Source organism: Melanerpes formicivorus, unplaced genomic scaffold, assembly GCF_026170545.1.
Source record: "Melanerpes formicivorus ecotype bairdi unplaced genomic scaffold, bMelFor1.0.p_v2 SCAF_8, whole genome shotgun sequence".
Taxonomy (NCBI): Eukaryota; Metazoa; Chordata; class Aves; order Piciformes; family Picidae; genus Melanerpes; species Melanerpes formicivorus.
The window spans coordinates 23,472,005-23,488,080 of NW_027142360.1; the positions used below are offsets into that span (position 1 = coordinate 23,472,005).

The following is a 16,076-nucleotide window of genomic DNA, read 5'->3' on the forward strand; positions in this document are numbered from 1 at the left end:
TGGAAAGGGTGCAGTGGGGATGTCTGGGAAGCTACCACTACTGTTCTTAACCTCGGGGTACCCTTGAGGTTGTGGTGTAACGTCCTAATATTCTTCGGAGGTCTGTTTTCCTCCTTCTTAGTTGGCAGCAAATCTTCCTCTATGTTGTTTTCCTTGTTCCAAACTCCTCTGAATCAAGACACTCCTGTGAAAGAACACAAGGTGTCAAAAGCATCCTTCCAGCTCTTTTTTAGCCTTCTGGTTCCTGTGTTGAAATCCATTCACAGAATCCCTTCCTATCCTTTTCTTTTTTGAAACACTTGCTGTGTATCAAGCAGCTTGCAGTGCTCATGTTCCTCACCATAACGGTGCCTCAGTTGCCAGAGACAAATTGCAAGTATTTGTCATTTCTACACTGAACTTGATGCCAATGATGATAGGTTTCTTGTTTGTTTTTTGTTTGGTTTTTTTCTTCTCAGTTTTGGAGTGTCATTCCCATCTGCTTTTCTAGTCTGGGCTTCCCTAGGAAATGGATGTTCTCAGGGAACCCAGCGGTGTGTAACAAAATCAGATGCCTCCCACTCTACAGCTCCTTTCTGTACAAATCCTGTGCTGTTGTTGGAATGGGAAGGAAGTAATCATAGAAGTGTAAAGGTTGGAAAAGACCTCCAAGATCATTGAGCCAACCATTAACCCAACACTGCCAGGTGTCTCAGCACCTCATCTAAATGACTCTTCAATCCTTCCTGGGTTGGGAACTCCACCACTGCCCTGAGCAGCCTATTCCAGGCTTTGACAACCCTTTCAGGGAAAGATTATTCCTAATATCCAACCTAATTCTCCCCTAGAACAACTTCAGCCTGTTTCCTCTTGTCCTGTCACTTGTTCCTTGGGAGAAAAGAATGACCCCCACCTCACTCCAGTCTCCTTTCAGGCAATTGTAGTGAGCAATGGGGTCTTCCCTGCCACTTCTTTTCTCCAGGCTGAACAACTGCCAGCCCCTTGGCCACTCCTCACAAGGCTTGTGCTCTAGATCTTAAGAAGATCCTGGGCTCATGAGAACTAAATTGTAGCTAAATTGCAGTTCTGTGTGCATCTCTGTAGCAGTGTTACCTTGAAGTCACCTTTCTCATCCAAGTGATGAGAAAAAGTCTTAATGAAAAAGGCAATAGATAAATCAGGAGGATATGCAGCATTGTGTAGAATATATGCAATTCCAGTAGTTATTATTCATAAATGTATGAATATTTTCAATATTCATATGTATATGAATGAAATACATTCAACTGCAGAAGTGAGAGAGAGAGACACCATGCAGACAAGCAAGCAAGAAGGCTGCATTGCTTTGCTCTGTGCATAGTAAAACGCAGGGCTGTCTCTGCCTTAAGATCTCCCATAACACACACAGGTCAGCACCATGTGCACTAGAAGGGAACAAACTTTAGAGCAATTGGCCTGAACCCAAGAATGTCATATTGCTGAAGATTTGATTGTGAGTTTCTTATATCCTCAGCATTTTGAAATGTTTCATTTGGGTAATTAGTCTCACAAAATGTGAAAGGAGCTAAAGAGCTTTGAACAAACGGTGACCGCAAGCATATTTGCTTTTGCTTTTTGTTCTGCATCCACTGTTGTAATAAATAGGCCTGCCCTAAAACGTGCATTCCCTTTAACTCCTGCAGTGCTGCCACGTTGTATGAGCGGCAGGAAGAGCAGCAGCAAGCCCAAATGCATAGTCAAGCAGCACGAGGTGAGGACAGCAGACTGAGTTCTCATTTGTGGAGCACCACAATGACCACACTAGGGAAGGCAGTGCCAAATGGTTGGAACGAGGTTCATGGCTCATACAGCTCATTTCCACCACTGGTGATGGCATCCAGATACCACTTGGCTTAGTGACGCAGAGCCACAATACATTGAAAGATTTGATAGGAATATTTCCTTCTGCAACATTTTGAACCTGACCACCTAGCTGGAATTTAAGCAGCACTTTTGTAGCCTCAATCTTTGCATTTCAGCCTAGTGGTTCAAAAACCCCCAAACAACTAGCTCTGCAACTTCATATTTGAAGTGACATCCATTGGCAGCTGTGCTAAATCACTGGGTATGTTACAATATTGGAGTTCAGCTGTGAAATCCCAAGGAGAAGTCTTTCACAGTTTATCCTGTTCCAGACAGCTAGGAGTCCTGGAGGTCCTGTTCACATCCCTTGCTCTCTTATAAGACCAGCCAGCATTATTTTGCTTTATGGTGGCACTGGTCCATTTCTTAGGAATGTCTCTCTCTTGCATTCAATTAGGCCAACACTCACAGGTATTAATATTTGAGGCAATGTCATGGAGTTGGGGCTAGATATGGAATCACAGAATCTTTAAGGTTGGAAAAGACCTCTAAGGTCATCAAGTTCAACCATCACCACACCACCACCACGCCCATTAAACCTCGTCCCAGTGTGCCATTTTCACACATTTCTTGAACACCTCCAGAGACAGTGACTCCACCACCTCCCTGGGCAGCCTGTTCCAATGCCTGAGCACTCTTTTGGGAAAGGAATTTTTCCTAATATTCAAATCAAATCTTCCCTGGAATAACTTGAAGCCATTTCCTCTTGTTCTACCACTTAATACTAGGGAGAAAAGACCAATACCCATCTCAGTACAACCTCCTTTCACATAGTTGTAGAGAGGAATGAGGTCTTCCTACAGCCTCCTCTTCTCCAGAGTAAACAACCCCAGTTCCCTCAGCCACTCCTCATAAGACTTGTTCTCTAGACCCTTCACCAGCTCTGCTGTCCTTCTCTGGACATCCTCCAGCACCTCAATGTGTTTCTTCTAGTGAGAGGCCCAAAACAGATCACAGTATTCGAGGTGTGGCCTCACCAGTGCCGAGTGCAGGGGCAGGACCACTTCCCTACTCCTGCTGGCCACACTATTGCTGATCCAGTCCAGGATGCTGTTGGCCGCCTTGGCCACCTGAGCACACTGCTGGCTCAAGTTCAGCCAGCTGTTGACCAGCACCCCCAGATCCTTTTCTGCCCAGCAGCTTTCCAGCCCCTCTGCCCCAAGCCTGTAGTGTTTCATGGGGCTGTCCAGGACACAGCACAACACAACCTATGAGACAATATGAGAGGAGGAAAAGAGGTGCTGCTCTAAAATAAGGTATGACTCCAGGGACACACACACACATTGGAATTGCAAAGGAAGCCATTAGCATTCAGCAAGAGTGATTATGTGTAATCCAGATGATCTTGTAATAGAAGGTGGCACTCAGAGCCCAGACAAAATAAACCTTATCACATTAGAGAATGAGGCAAAATCATTTAGAAATGGGCAGAACCTTCTCATGAGCTTGGTGCAGCTCCTGGCTGAAGGGTGTGGGCTGGCAAGCCTAGGTTTCATTCATGCAAAAAGAAAGAGCAGCCACTTTAAACCAATCTTTGCAAATGCACTCAAGCCAACTCATCAAAAATACTTGAAGTAACATTCCTGTGTGGACAGGACTTCATTGAATTACGTGTTAAATGTTTTCAGGGAGTCCTCTACCTGCTCTTTAAAACCCAACATGCATTATGAGAGGGAATGATTGCTCATTATTCTTGTATTCCTTAATTGGCTTCTATATTAGTGTGTTCAAAGGGATGTATTTTTTTCTCTTCTGCCCTCCTCTGCCTGCATCTGACAGCACTCAGCATTTCCCCCAGAGCTCAGAATCGCTCACATTCTTACCAAAATGCCTCGGCCCCATGGGATGTGCTGAGATGAAACAAAATGTGCATGCCTGGAGAAAATGCAATACTTGCTCCTGAGTATGGATTCCATGGCTGCCATGCAAACAGGAGCTGTTAGTTACAGGAATCTCCCCTGACTTTGCTGGCGTTGGATCCTGTGTTCTGCGCAGAGCAGGTGTGACGGGAGCTCACCTGTCATGAACGTGTGACGTTGCGCTGATGGGCTGGGGTGAACTTTGATGCTTGTAAATAGATTGCACCAGCCAAGCTTCAGCTGCAACCTTGCAGTTTTCCAGACAGATCCACTTCCTTTTGCCAAAGGAATGCGAGCTACCACAGCTCATTTTATGCTATATAAATAATGCCAAGTAGAGAGACAAGCCTGAAATTAGGTAGGTTAGATAGGCAAAAGAATAGATTAAATAGGAAAGTCACAGCATTTGTTAATCAGAAATATGAATATGTTCCCTAAGGAGCTGCAGGAGCCTGACTCTAATGATGACAAATGAGAGATCCCAGAATAATAAGATCAGTCTTGCATATAGGCAGCACCATAACTGAGACTCTGTGTGACATAGATGTGCTTGTTGTACAGAGAAATTGGGCCCTCATATTCTGATGGAAAACATTTTCTCTTCCTAACAGCCTGTGCTTGACATAGTGGCAGAGCTATGGCTGTGCTTTGTGCTGCTCTGCTCTCTTCCCTCTTCTGCTCCATCTTCACTCCGGGACCCTGCAGCATGATGGGGCCAGGCCGAGAGCCACTAAGAGCAGGGGAAGCAGAGACCAGGCTGGTATCCTGACCATATTGTGTTGCTTAACTTAAGCACTTAAAGGATGGTAGATAGCTTTCTATTTTAGTATCTAGTTTTCATTCTTTGATATGGATTTAAAAAGTTCCTGTGTTCTCCACTGCAACACTTTAAAACCATTAGCACATTACTGCATACATAGGAGAATTTCCTGGTGTAGGATTAAAGACCTGGGTAGACTTAAGGTTGTTTTAGTCCTAATAATCTAGCACTTGGGATTTTAAGGGATGATAAATTGCCTCTGATTCTTGAATAGCTTATTTTAAACTGTAGCCTATCAGCCTCTGATAGGAGCAGTATTTTGCTAATCCATGTAAATCGTGTGCTGATTTTTACTTTAGCTTGCTTTTATTTTCATGTCCTTACTCTCTTATTGGTATCACACATAGGAAACCTGAATGAATTTTTGCATGGCAAGCTCCAGAACAGATGTGCCACCAGCACGTATCATTTATTTTATGCAAACCCACTGTATGCTGGGCCTCAAAATGTTCTGCACAGGTGTTGGATTGAAACGGGGAGAAGGAAGGATATGCTGAGGTTTCTGTGTGGGTTTAGCCCATGCTTAGCAGTATTTCTCCTAGCTGGCAAAGAAAACACTGTAATGTCTAAAAGTGAAACCTTTCAAAACTTCTAGATGTTTATATTTGCATGAGATCCCCTGAAAGTAGCCTGATTTTCAAAACAGGTGAGCATTTGCTACTTCTTCTGAGGTCAGTGAAAGATCATCTTCTCTGAAAGACAATTCCATTATGTAAGTTTCCCACACAGGATGTCCACCTTGAGTGTTAGATCTACACTGTGAAAAACACTATGTACAGTATGATGACAACACAGACACACACAAAAAGTGAAGTAGTCACCAGACTCAACCAAATGCATCCAGAATCTTCCATGTTTAATCTCTTGGAATAAATTTTGAGAAGACTTCAGGGTAAAAGTATGACTAGGCAGAAGAGCAGGTAATGAAGAATCTCCTGAGAGAAGAAAGCAGGGAATGTACTGCAGAGTGAGATGCAGAGTGATGCCTAACAGTAGGTTCTGTCAGAAGCATGTGGACACCTTTGTTTTCCTTCAAAGGCAACCCAATGATTCAGTCAACATGGTGGGCCATCACTTTCTTCCTTCCCCAGTGCAGAAGCAGCAGAGCAAGAGCGTTAAGTAGGCAGCCAGCTACTTCTCACTCGGGTAAAAAGACTCAGTTAAATCAGGGACGAGGGAGAAATGAGTTGCTGGTTGCTTGCTTCTTCACGCCTCCTCTTTGCAGATAGGAATCCAGACACTGGACTTTCTTCCTTCTGAGTAATCTTTCCTCATTCTTCTGAGCAGTATATACCTTGACTCATCACAGGCCTACTTCAAAGGCACAGAAATCAGAGGGAGCACACTCAGACCTCTTCTCACTGGAGTGAAGTCATACCTCCTCACCTCAGGACAGGTAAACAAACACTAAGCTGTCTCAGCTGAGGTCTTAGTAAAGACATAGGAGTTATTTTTCCATCTTCAAGACGTAGTTAAAATCTCAAGTGTGCCTTAGTAATATAAGTGAAAATATGCCTGTAGATTTTGTCAAAAACTAAATAGGTACAGTATCTGTTTCTCAAGGTATTACTTCCATGAAAGGTAAAAGAGCAGAAACAAAGAGTGCAGGTCTCAAACCTTACCACAAGTCCTTGTTTGTGAAGACAGGGTGTGCATTAAATAAGACTGAGAGTGATGCATGACAAACCCAAGATTCTATTGTTAGTAGGCAGATGCCCAGGAATGCAGCTGAGTGACACACACCAAGGGTTATTTCCAAGCAAATATTGATTGTCATTTGTAAAGAGAGAGCACAGGATGTAAAGCCACCCTGAGATCATAATGATAATGTGCTGCTGTCAACCTAAAGATAACTGGCCTGACCCTTTATGCAGATACCAACCATAATGATGAATGCAGGTCTTGACCTTTGAATTTCTGTTCTTCAATTCAGTATTTCTTGTATGTGTGCATTCAATAGGTTATTAACTCTGGAGTGAGCTATTCTCCTAGGTATGCTTCATTATAATTCCACTGAAGTTAATCTACAATAGTAGTAGTTTTGGCATGCAGAAGGACCTAAAGGTTTACTGTTCCACCATGCTGGACACCTACAGACACAGACAATTAACTCTGAGAATTTTCTCTTCTCCATTGCTTAGGTGTCATTTTCTCAGAGGGCTCAGATTAGCTGACCAGGTGTTTTTCAGCACTACATTTCAAAGGCTGAGATTGAGCTTTCTGATTTAGAACAGGAATGTTCCTGAATGATAAGGAAAATAAATTTTGACCATCTGACACCATCTAAAAGAAAGGTATGAGGCTTATATGTGCCAAGCAGCTAAGAAACCTGCACACAAGATAAAGTTTTCCACTGTTCTGCTCTTAAGCACTCAAGCAACTGAATGAGCATTAGCCATAAACTCATTCAAGCACATAATACAGTTTAGTGCTCCAATGTCTAAGGTGTCACCTTGGTAAGAGTTATTGAACATGTGGTCTCAACAATTGCTCCATTAATTGTGAACAGCTAATATTGCTTCTCATTATCCTTCTGCAGCACAGTCATAACCAAATAAGGCAGGAGGAGACTTTAACAGACATGTGACTTCCAGTGTAGTATTTTGACACCAGAGCCAGTTAACACAGTTGCCTGTTCCAGAAATTGGATTTGTTCAGTCCACGGCCTTCAGATTCTTCTTTCTGAGGATAATTCTCCCTGATCCTCAGGAAACTTCAACAAGACAACAACAAACTGGAGCAAAAAAGCAAATCCCTTTTTATGCTGCCCATTCAAACAGGGCTTTCCCTCAAATAAGATATCTCAGAGCACCAGGCCAGGGGAAGTATTTCAGTAAGCGACTGTCAGAAGTGCACAAACTAAATTCTGCCCACGTCTCTGGTGTACAGGAGCTTTGTATCTTGTACCCAGAGAACTCCAAAGAAGTAGACAGTGCTGGTAAGATTATTAACAGAATGGTAGCATAATTTGTGAAGCAATTTGACATTGCAGTAGAGGTGGTATTGTGAACTGCCCTTTGTCCTGAGTCTCACTGATTCCCATATCAATTTTACTCTGTTTGTAAGTATAAAGTAGAAGTATAAACCTCTTCCAATGTAGCTTGGATTGACTGTCAAGACACCTTCTCTCCCATCTCCTGTATTAACATGTGGTGTTAATATGCTGGAGTGAAGGGATGCCATCCAGAGGGGCCTTGACAGGCTTGAGAGGTGGGCCCATGCCAACTTCCTCAAGTTCAATAAGGCCAAGCAAGGCCAAGTGTAAGGTCCTGCACCGGGGTTGGGGCAATTCCAAGCATAAATATAGGCTGAGAGGAGCCCTGGGAAGAAGGACTTGGGGGTGCTAGCTGACAAGAAGTTTAACATGACCTGGCAATGCACATTTGTAGCCCAGAAAGCCTGGGCTGCATCAAAAGAAGCATGGCCAGCAGGTTGAGGGAAGTAATTCTCCCCCTCTGCTCTCATCAGATCTCACCTGGAGTACTGCCTTTAGCTCTGGGGCCCTCAGTGTAAGAAAGACAGAGATCTGCTCAAGTGGGTCCAGAGAGTGCCACAAAGGGCAGGAGCACCTCACCTATGAAGACAGGCTGAGTGAGTTGGGGTTCTTCAGCCTGGAGAAGGCTCCAGGAAGACTTCATAGCAGCCTTCCAGTACCTAAACAGGGCCTACAAGAAAGCTGCAGAGGGACTTTTTACAGGAGCATGTAGTGATAGGACAAGGGACAGGGGGTGGAAAGTGCTCAGTGTGAATTTCAGGATGAAGCCTGAATTTGTGGAACTAGCATCTAGTAAAAACATCAACCATCTGTAAATCACTGAAGAGAATGAACAGCAGTGAGGCAGCTGATGTGCCAACACTTCTACTTTTTATATCAAATATCTCTACTTTGCTCACACTTTGTCTTTCCATCACTTTCCCTGTTTTATTTTTCCCCACCTCGTGTTATCAATTACCAGCAGCTACATCATTGCAATAATCAGATTATCTCCTGGGCTAGTAACTGCTTCACTCTCTTTAGAGATTGAATAGAGAAATCATTACAAAAAAGACAAGACATTCTTCATTCCAGGATAGAGAAGAAAGAATAACAAGACAGATAGCTATAAGGGCCCCAAAGCAGGAATCAGGAAAAAATTAACTTGCAGCACATCACATGGCCAAGAACAGTATGTTCATTTTACCTCTGAAGCCTCCACAGGGATCATAAAGACTCAACTGTGAAGCAGGAAAATTACTGGTACTGTTTATGAAGATATTTATTTCTGGTCAAATGCCTTCAGTCAATAATTGTCCTCACCTACACAGGATGGACAGCAGTTGCTTTTGTTCATCTCTCCCCCTGTTCCCAGAACCTGAGGAAGTTCTTGGTACAACTTTGCGAATATTTAGCTCTCTGTTGCCTTGGATTAGATCAACCACTTACCCAAACTAGTAACAACCTCACACGCTTTCTCTGATGAGCTTAGACACCATGGCGACAGTAGAAATATTTAGGGTGGAAGACAGAGAAATTACTAAGTTATTTTGTTGAGAATCACTGAGGGGAAGAGTCTAAGATTTGATGCTGAAAGAAAGAGAGGATCATAGCCAGCTAAGAAGTTTTCAGGAAAATTAGCTGGCACAGTAAGAGAATTCAGGGGGCTTTACTCTGCAAATTTAACACAAAACCACACTCTCCTCCTCTCTTCAGATGGGACCAGGCTAAAGAACCAATTGATTGGCATTCCAGGCCTGCTGTGAAATGTTATACCCATTTTTACAGGCCAGTAAGTTGAGATGCACAGAGTTAGTGTCAGTCAAAAGTTTTATGGTCAAATCAGTAGCCAGAAATGCTTCTGCCTCTTTGGGCACATTTCACAATGTAAAGCCTGGTCTGTTTATGTAGATGCAATTCCACACAGCATCTTTTTCAGCTGCAATGCAGAAAAGCCTTTTCATTTTCAATTTACTCTATCAGGCAGGGTATGACCACAGTGACATACAAGAGTAAAGGTAGGAAATGAAGCATGGCCTCTTGGGCCTTTGAATAATAGTTTTTTGATTTTTTTTTTTTCCCTGCTAATAATTATTCTTCCTGCTCATAATAAAATGTAAAGAAAATAAACAGTATCATCATCGTTGCTGTCTTTATATCCTGATATGTGGCTTGGCTATGAAGTGCAATGGCTAAATTTAGTATTATTAAAATTAATAATGCTACACCTGTAGCACATCACAAACAACCTAGAGAATCTAATTAAAAAAAAAAGTAGGTTCCCATTGTGCAGCTCATGTTGGTTTTTAGTAGGAGTTATTTCCACCTACAGAAAACAACATCTCTCTTACATTAAGGTCTCTCACCACACCAGCAGAATTTGCTACCCTACAGGTGATTTGGGACCTCCCTTCCCTGGAATCAAGAGGAAATAATATCCATCCCAGGTATTTAATGTCAGCCTGCCTTTGATACCTCACAGATTTCTGTCTAGTAATTAAGGATGAGAGAAGCCAGTGTCCCTCACTGAACCCAGCTGTACTGGAGAACTGGTTGAGGACTATTGTAAGGAAGAGGAATGAGGTATTCTCTCCACAGAGTGACTTGGCAAAAATAGTCTCCCAAACCAGCCAGTGAGCCCAGCTAAACAATAAGATGCTAAATTAAAGGGCAGAAAATAAAGGGAGAATAAGCAAAGGATTACTATTCATGGACTTGCCTACTCATCAAAGCATGGATGGAGGCAGTTATGCCAATATAAATATGTGCAGAATGTATGGTATGGTGTATCTAGATACCTCTCTTACTTCACCCATACTAGGAGCTGCACTGTCACAACTATTTTGCATCAAAATATCACACTGCTGACAGAGAAAGAGCATAACAAATGCTGTGCAGCTGGAGCTAAATGTGGTATTTTTCTTCTGAAGTTCAGCTGCCCAATGATCTACCCCAGGCCATCCACTCCTTTCAGAGTGTTTTTTTTCCCTTTTCATCTTGCTGTGTGACCATTGGCCAACTGGCAAAGGGAGGACAGAATTATCTGGACATTTAAAGTATTAAACCTGCAGTGGTTAGAAAGGATCTTTTTTCTTCCAACAGAGATGAAAAAATAAAGTTAACATGAAATGTGTTCAATCTGGCTGCCTCTGAATGCCAAAACAAATATGACAGCTCTTATTGCCTGGGAAAGGCTTAAAAAAATATTAATTTCTATATTTTTATATTTCCATTTATCTTTTTTTTTATCATTAAGTCTTGCTTCTTAAGGGAACAAGGTTGAGGGCATTTCACTCTGTCTGCCAAACTTTTTCAGTAACTTTTGAACCTGTTACAATTCCTGAAACAATTCCAAGCTCATCTGATCAAGGGCTAAAGGGCTTCAGAAATTATGTTCCCACAAACATTAGTTGCTCTCTACAACTGCCTGAGAGGGAGGTTGTATTGAGGTGGAGATCAGACTCTCTCTTCTCCCAAGAAACTAGTGATAGGACAAGAGGAAATAGCCTCAGGTTGCACCAGGGTTGGTTTAGACTGGATATTAGGAAAAACTTCCTAATGAAAGAGTGGTCAGGCATTGGAATGGGCTGCCAAGGGAAGTCTTCATGAAATGTGTGGACATGGCACTTTGGGACATGGTTTAATGGCCATGGTGGTGTTGGGCTGGTGGTTGGCCTTGAAGATCTCAGAGGTCTTTTCCAACCTTCATGATTCTGTGAAACTTTGTTAAAATCAGGGAATGTATAACAGAAAAAGATCAAAGTTAGGATCTCTGTGTTTGGAAAGCCTGAAGCAAAAGCTCAAGCTGTCCAGTATGTTTGCTGTGGCCAGGTGATCAGCACATGCATCTCCAAATTGACGACTGTACTTGCCTTTCACAGTCATAGGTCCTGTGGTGGCACATGGGCACAGTGGCAGGTGCACAGGAGAAGATACAGGAATGCCAGACCCTGCTACCAAGGTTGCTTTAGTTCTGCTGCTTGTGAAGGGACTGCACTTGTTTTCTGCTGTCACTTTTTGCCTGGCACTCTTCCTTTCCTAGAGTAAAGCACATAATTCTCTGTCCATCATTCTCATTGCAATAGGGCTGTTCTAGTTCGTGGCAAAGACCAGGAAAAGGGAAGTCTCAAGGAAATACAAGTCCCAAATGAACAAATTAGGCCAAATTAATGAGAATGGATTCATCTGTTGAACTCTCCTTGACAGGACAGACTTCCCCCTCTCCCTTTTAAAATTTCCTTTTCCCTTTCCTCTTATCTCTTTTGACTAACCCTTGTGAGACCCTTTTTTGTTTTTCCCCCCTCATAGCTGCCTTGGGAATTCACTCTCACCCCAGGTCTACTGCTCTCTCCTCTTGCCTCCTCTGCCATCCCATCATAGGGAAGATCTAGAGAAGCAAAGACAGTTATTTTGCCAATTTCCCATGGGTCTAGTTCACTGGACATGGCTTTGCAACCATGACATATTGTTTTAATAAAGTTCAAGAGGGGAAACTGTTGGCACCAAAAATGAATACATACTTTTAATGGATTCCTTTTTCTTAAAGGTAATACAGAGGGGAATTTCTGGAAGAGAACTGATTACTCCTAGGACAAAGGGTGGTAAATTGACTTCAGATTTTAGTATCTGTTCCTTAGCTCCATACACATACATGTACAAATATCCTTTTTGCTTTCTTTTCTTCTTGTTCTTTTTCTTGCACACACCTGAGTTTAAATATAGCCTTTTTTTTCCCCCCCAAAGGATAATCCCTATCAATCAGGGCTGCTTTTATTTCCTCACAAGATTGTAAACTATAGTTCACCAATTGATGCTTGAGAAATGAGTTTTCAATCACACACACCTGCTAGCAAACTTGACCAAAAGACTTAGTTTACTGGTTTTAACAAATAATGCTGGTTTAATTATCTGTATTTTACATAAGGATCATCCATCACTGAAACATTTGCACATTGCTTATTTAATTTTCTGGGAGACTTCAATGTGAAACCATAGAAACTGAAATCATTCTTGTTTTGGAAAAAAAAAATAGAAAGGATAATAGCAGTTTCTTTTTTTCAATGAAAAAAATAACAAATTGAAAACTTTCTGTCAGCATCTGGTGCAGCATCTGACTTGAGGCATTTTGCCTGATTCAATGAATACCACTTATAGGGTAAGCCCTGAAAGGAGAGACTCCCTTCAGCATGATATGGAAAAGGAAGTGGGAAAGAGAAACCAAATCATCACAGAATGTTTTGGGTTGGAAAGGAACTTTAAAGATCATCTTGTCCAAGCCTCCTGAAGCGAGTGGGGATGTTTTTAACTACATCAGGTTGATCAGAGCCAGGTCCAACCTGGTCTTGAAGGCTTCCAGAGATGGGGCTTGTAACCACCTCTTTGGGCAATCTGGGTGAGTGTTTGCCACCCACACTGAAAAAAATTTCTTCCTTTTATCTACCTTCCCCTGATTTAAAACCATTACCCCTTGTTCTGTCACAACAGGTCCTGCCAGAAAGATTGTCCTCATCTTTCTAATAGACCCTCTGTAAGTATTGAAAGGTTTCAAAAAGGTCTCCCTAAAACCTCTTCTCCAGGCTGACCAAACCAAACACTCTCAATCTTTCTTAACAGGAGAGGTGTTCCATCCCTCTGACCATCTTTGTAGCCCTCCACTGGACCCTCACCAACAGGTGCATAACTTTCTTGTGCTGAAGACTCCAGAGCTGCACAGAGCTCTCCAGGTGGAACCTCACAAGAGCTTGAGTGGGGCAGGAGAATCACTTCCCTTGTCCTGCTGGCACCACTTCTGATGCAGCTGAGAGTAAGATTTACTTGAGAGAGAGAGCTGCAAGCCCACATTGCTGGCTCATGCCCAGCTTTTTTATCTACTCATACCCCCGCGCCCTTCTTGGCAAGGCAAGTCTCACTGCCTTCATCCCCCAGCCACAGAGGCAACGCGCTATTTACGACAGAGGAGTGAACGTGGGAAGGCAAAACTTCGGTGCTCTCCTTTTTCCGCAGCCAGCTCGGCACGATAAACTATCAAGCTGTACCTTGTGCCAGAAAAAGCCGCGATCGCCTCACCCCCAGGAGCCGGCGGGGTTCCGCCTCCCGCCGCCACTACAACTCCCGACAGCCCGCGGCGCAGCGCCCGCGGCGGCCGCCTGCCTCTGCCGGAGCCGCGGCCACGACCGTTCCTTAACTGTCGCTACCTCGGCTGCCCCAAAGCCTGAGGAAGGGGAAATCGTAGGACCTGCTGCCCGTCCTTCGCGGCTGGAGGAGCTGGCGGGACGGTGCCTGGCTCGTCGTGAGGCGCCGCGGCGGGCAGCCCGGGGTGTTGGAGGGCCTTCCTCAGGCGGCGGCGCGGCCATCGCGCCTCCCTCTCGCCAAGATGGCGGCGCCGCTGGCGGTAAATTCGGGTAAGAGGAGCGTGAGCGCCGGGCCCTGGCTCTGCCTTCGTCGTGGCGACCCCTCCCCGCCCCCGGCCTGCGCCTTGCCGGGCGGTCTGGGTGCCGTGGCCCCGCGTCCCTTCTCAACGCCTGTGGAGCTGGGGACGGCAGCTTTGCGAAGGCTGGGCGGGAGGAGTCGGCGCGGCCCGAGGAGGCGGCGGGCAGGGCTGCGGGGCGCCAGGTTATGGGCGCCGCCGTGGTGCTGGCAGGCGGTGGGGAGAGCGACCTCCATGTGGGTCTCCTCCCGTCCGGTGGTACTCGGGGCGCTCAGGCCGCGGGAAGCTGTCTGGCAGGGTGATGGAGCTCTGCGGGCAGGGATGCTGCCATGCCTGGCTGGACCTGCCATGGAGCACATGGAGCTGGTGAAATGAGGTAGCAAAGGCCGCTCTTGGTTCGAGAGGATACTCAGTGTCTGTGTGATTAAGCATCGCTTCTGAATTGCACTCGTCTCTTAATGCTGTGTGCGATAAAAGGCAAGGAAGAAATAAGTCCTGAATTTTGTGGCAGGCTGCACGGGGATTCTGGAAATTTGAGCTGATTTCCTTTGCATTGGATGTTGGAGGCAACAAAGCTCCCATCCCTTTCTAGTCTTCCTTTTGAAAGACTGAATAAGGTCAATTCTTTCAGCCTCTCCTCATTCATTCTATTCTCCTGCTCCCTATTTCCTTGTCTTGCTCAGTCAAAACTGAACACAGTTTTTGCTGATGTTGAGCTTCATCAGATGAATAAAGGGAGAATGGAGACCCTGTGAGAAGCAGTTGTGACTAGAATATGGGCATGGGCAGAAGTCCTGCACCTGGAGTGGTATATGGCACAGAATCACAGAATTTCAGGGGCTGGAAGGGACCGTGAAAGATCATCCAGTCCACCCCCTGCCAGAGCAGGAGCACCTATATCACATCATACAGGAACGCATCCAGGAGAGTTTTGAATACTTCCAGAGAGGGAGACTCCACAACCTCCCTGGGCAGCCTCTTCCAGTGCTCTGTTGCCCTTGCAGTGATATTTTTTTTTTTCCCCTCATATTTACATGAAATTTCCTGTGCCTCAACATCCACCCATTGCCCCTTGTTCTGTCATTAGGCACCACCAAGAAGAGCCTGCTCCATATGTCATAGTGTCTAGTTGATAAGATCAGAAGTTCCATTTCTGTGTTGAGCAAGGAGTAAAGTTTACAGAGAAGATACATTGATCTAGCTGAATTAACTACATCCCTGTCCCCTCACAAAAAAACCCCAAAACATGTTAACTTTGAAATTGACTTCGTTATGTGAAAAATGAAAATGAAAGCAGATGTGGCACTAGAACTAATGAAGATTTTGCTTTATGTTATATTTTATTGGTTGTGGGAACAGACATAGTTGTCTTTGTTATGCTGGAAGGTGTCCAGAGAAGGGCACCAAAGTTGGTGAGGAGTTTGGAGCACAAGCCCTGTGAGGAGAGGCTGAGGGAGCTGGGGTTGTTTAGCCTGGAGAAGAGGAGGCTCAGGGGAGACGTTCTTGCTGTCTACAACTACCTGAAGGGAGGCTGTAGCCAGGTGGGAATTGGTCTCTTCTCCCAGGCAATCAGCATCAGAACAAGAGGACACAGTCTCAAGCTGTGCCAGGGGAGGTTTAGGCTGGATGTTAGGAAGAAGTTCTTTACTGTGAGGGTGGTGAGATACAGGAATGGATTGCCCAGAGAAGTTGTGGATGCCTCATCCCTGGAAAGTGTTTTAAGACCAGCCTGGGTGAGGCTTTGAACAACGTGATCTAGTGGGGGGGTTCTCCCTGCCTGTGGTATGGAAACTGGAACTGGATGATCTTTAAGGCCTCTTTCAACTCAAGGCTTTCTGTGATTCTATTCTATCATTCTGTGTCATCCTGGTGAAAATAAACACTTTTTTTTTTAAATTAGTTTTCAGTCAGGAAAGTTAGATCCTTAGTTTGATTTCATGTCTTACAGTACATGTGTTTTGGCTCCTGGAAGGCAGTTATGTTGTAGGGACAGGAGCAAGCAGATGGGCCAGGATAATAGTTGAACAGCTTTTGGCAAGGGCTGTGGATTGCTCCTAGTTTTTATTGGACTTGGTAAATTTAAGAGTGAAAAGACTGTTTCAAGTGGAAGTAAAT

The 16,076-nt window shown here is 44.3% G+C and overlaps 1 protein-coding gene across 1 annotated transcript in view; it reads left to right on the top strand.

Annotated features, from left to right (window-relative positions):
- Positions 1-13,867: 13,867 nt before the first annotated feature.
- Positions 13,868-16,076, top strand: part of NUP205 (nucleoporin 205) — a 63,154-nt gene continuing 60,945 nt past the window's right edge. Inside the window, exon 1 of the mRNA XM_068142725.1 lies at positions 13,868-13,935. Within this exon, the coding sequence (XP_067998826.1) occupies positions 13,908-13,935 (28 nt within the window). The 5' untranslated portion in view covers positions 13,868-13,907. The remainder of the gene's footprint in view (positions 13,936-16,076) is intronic.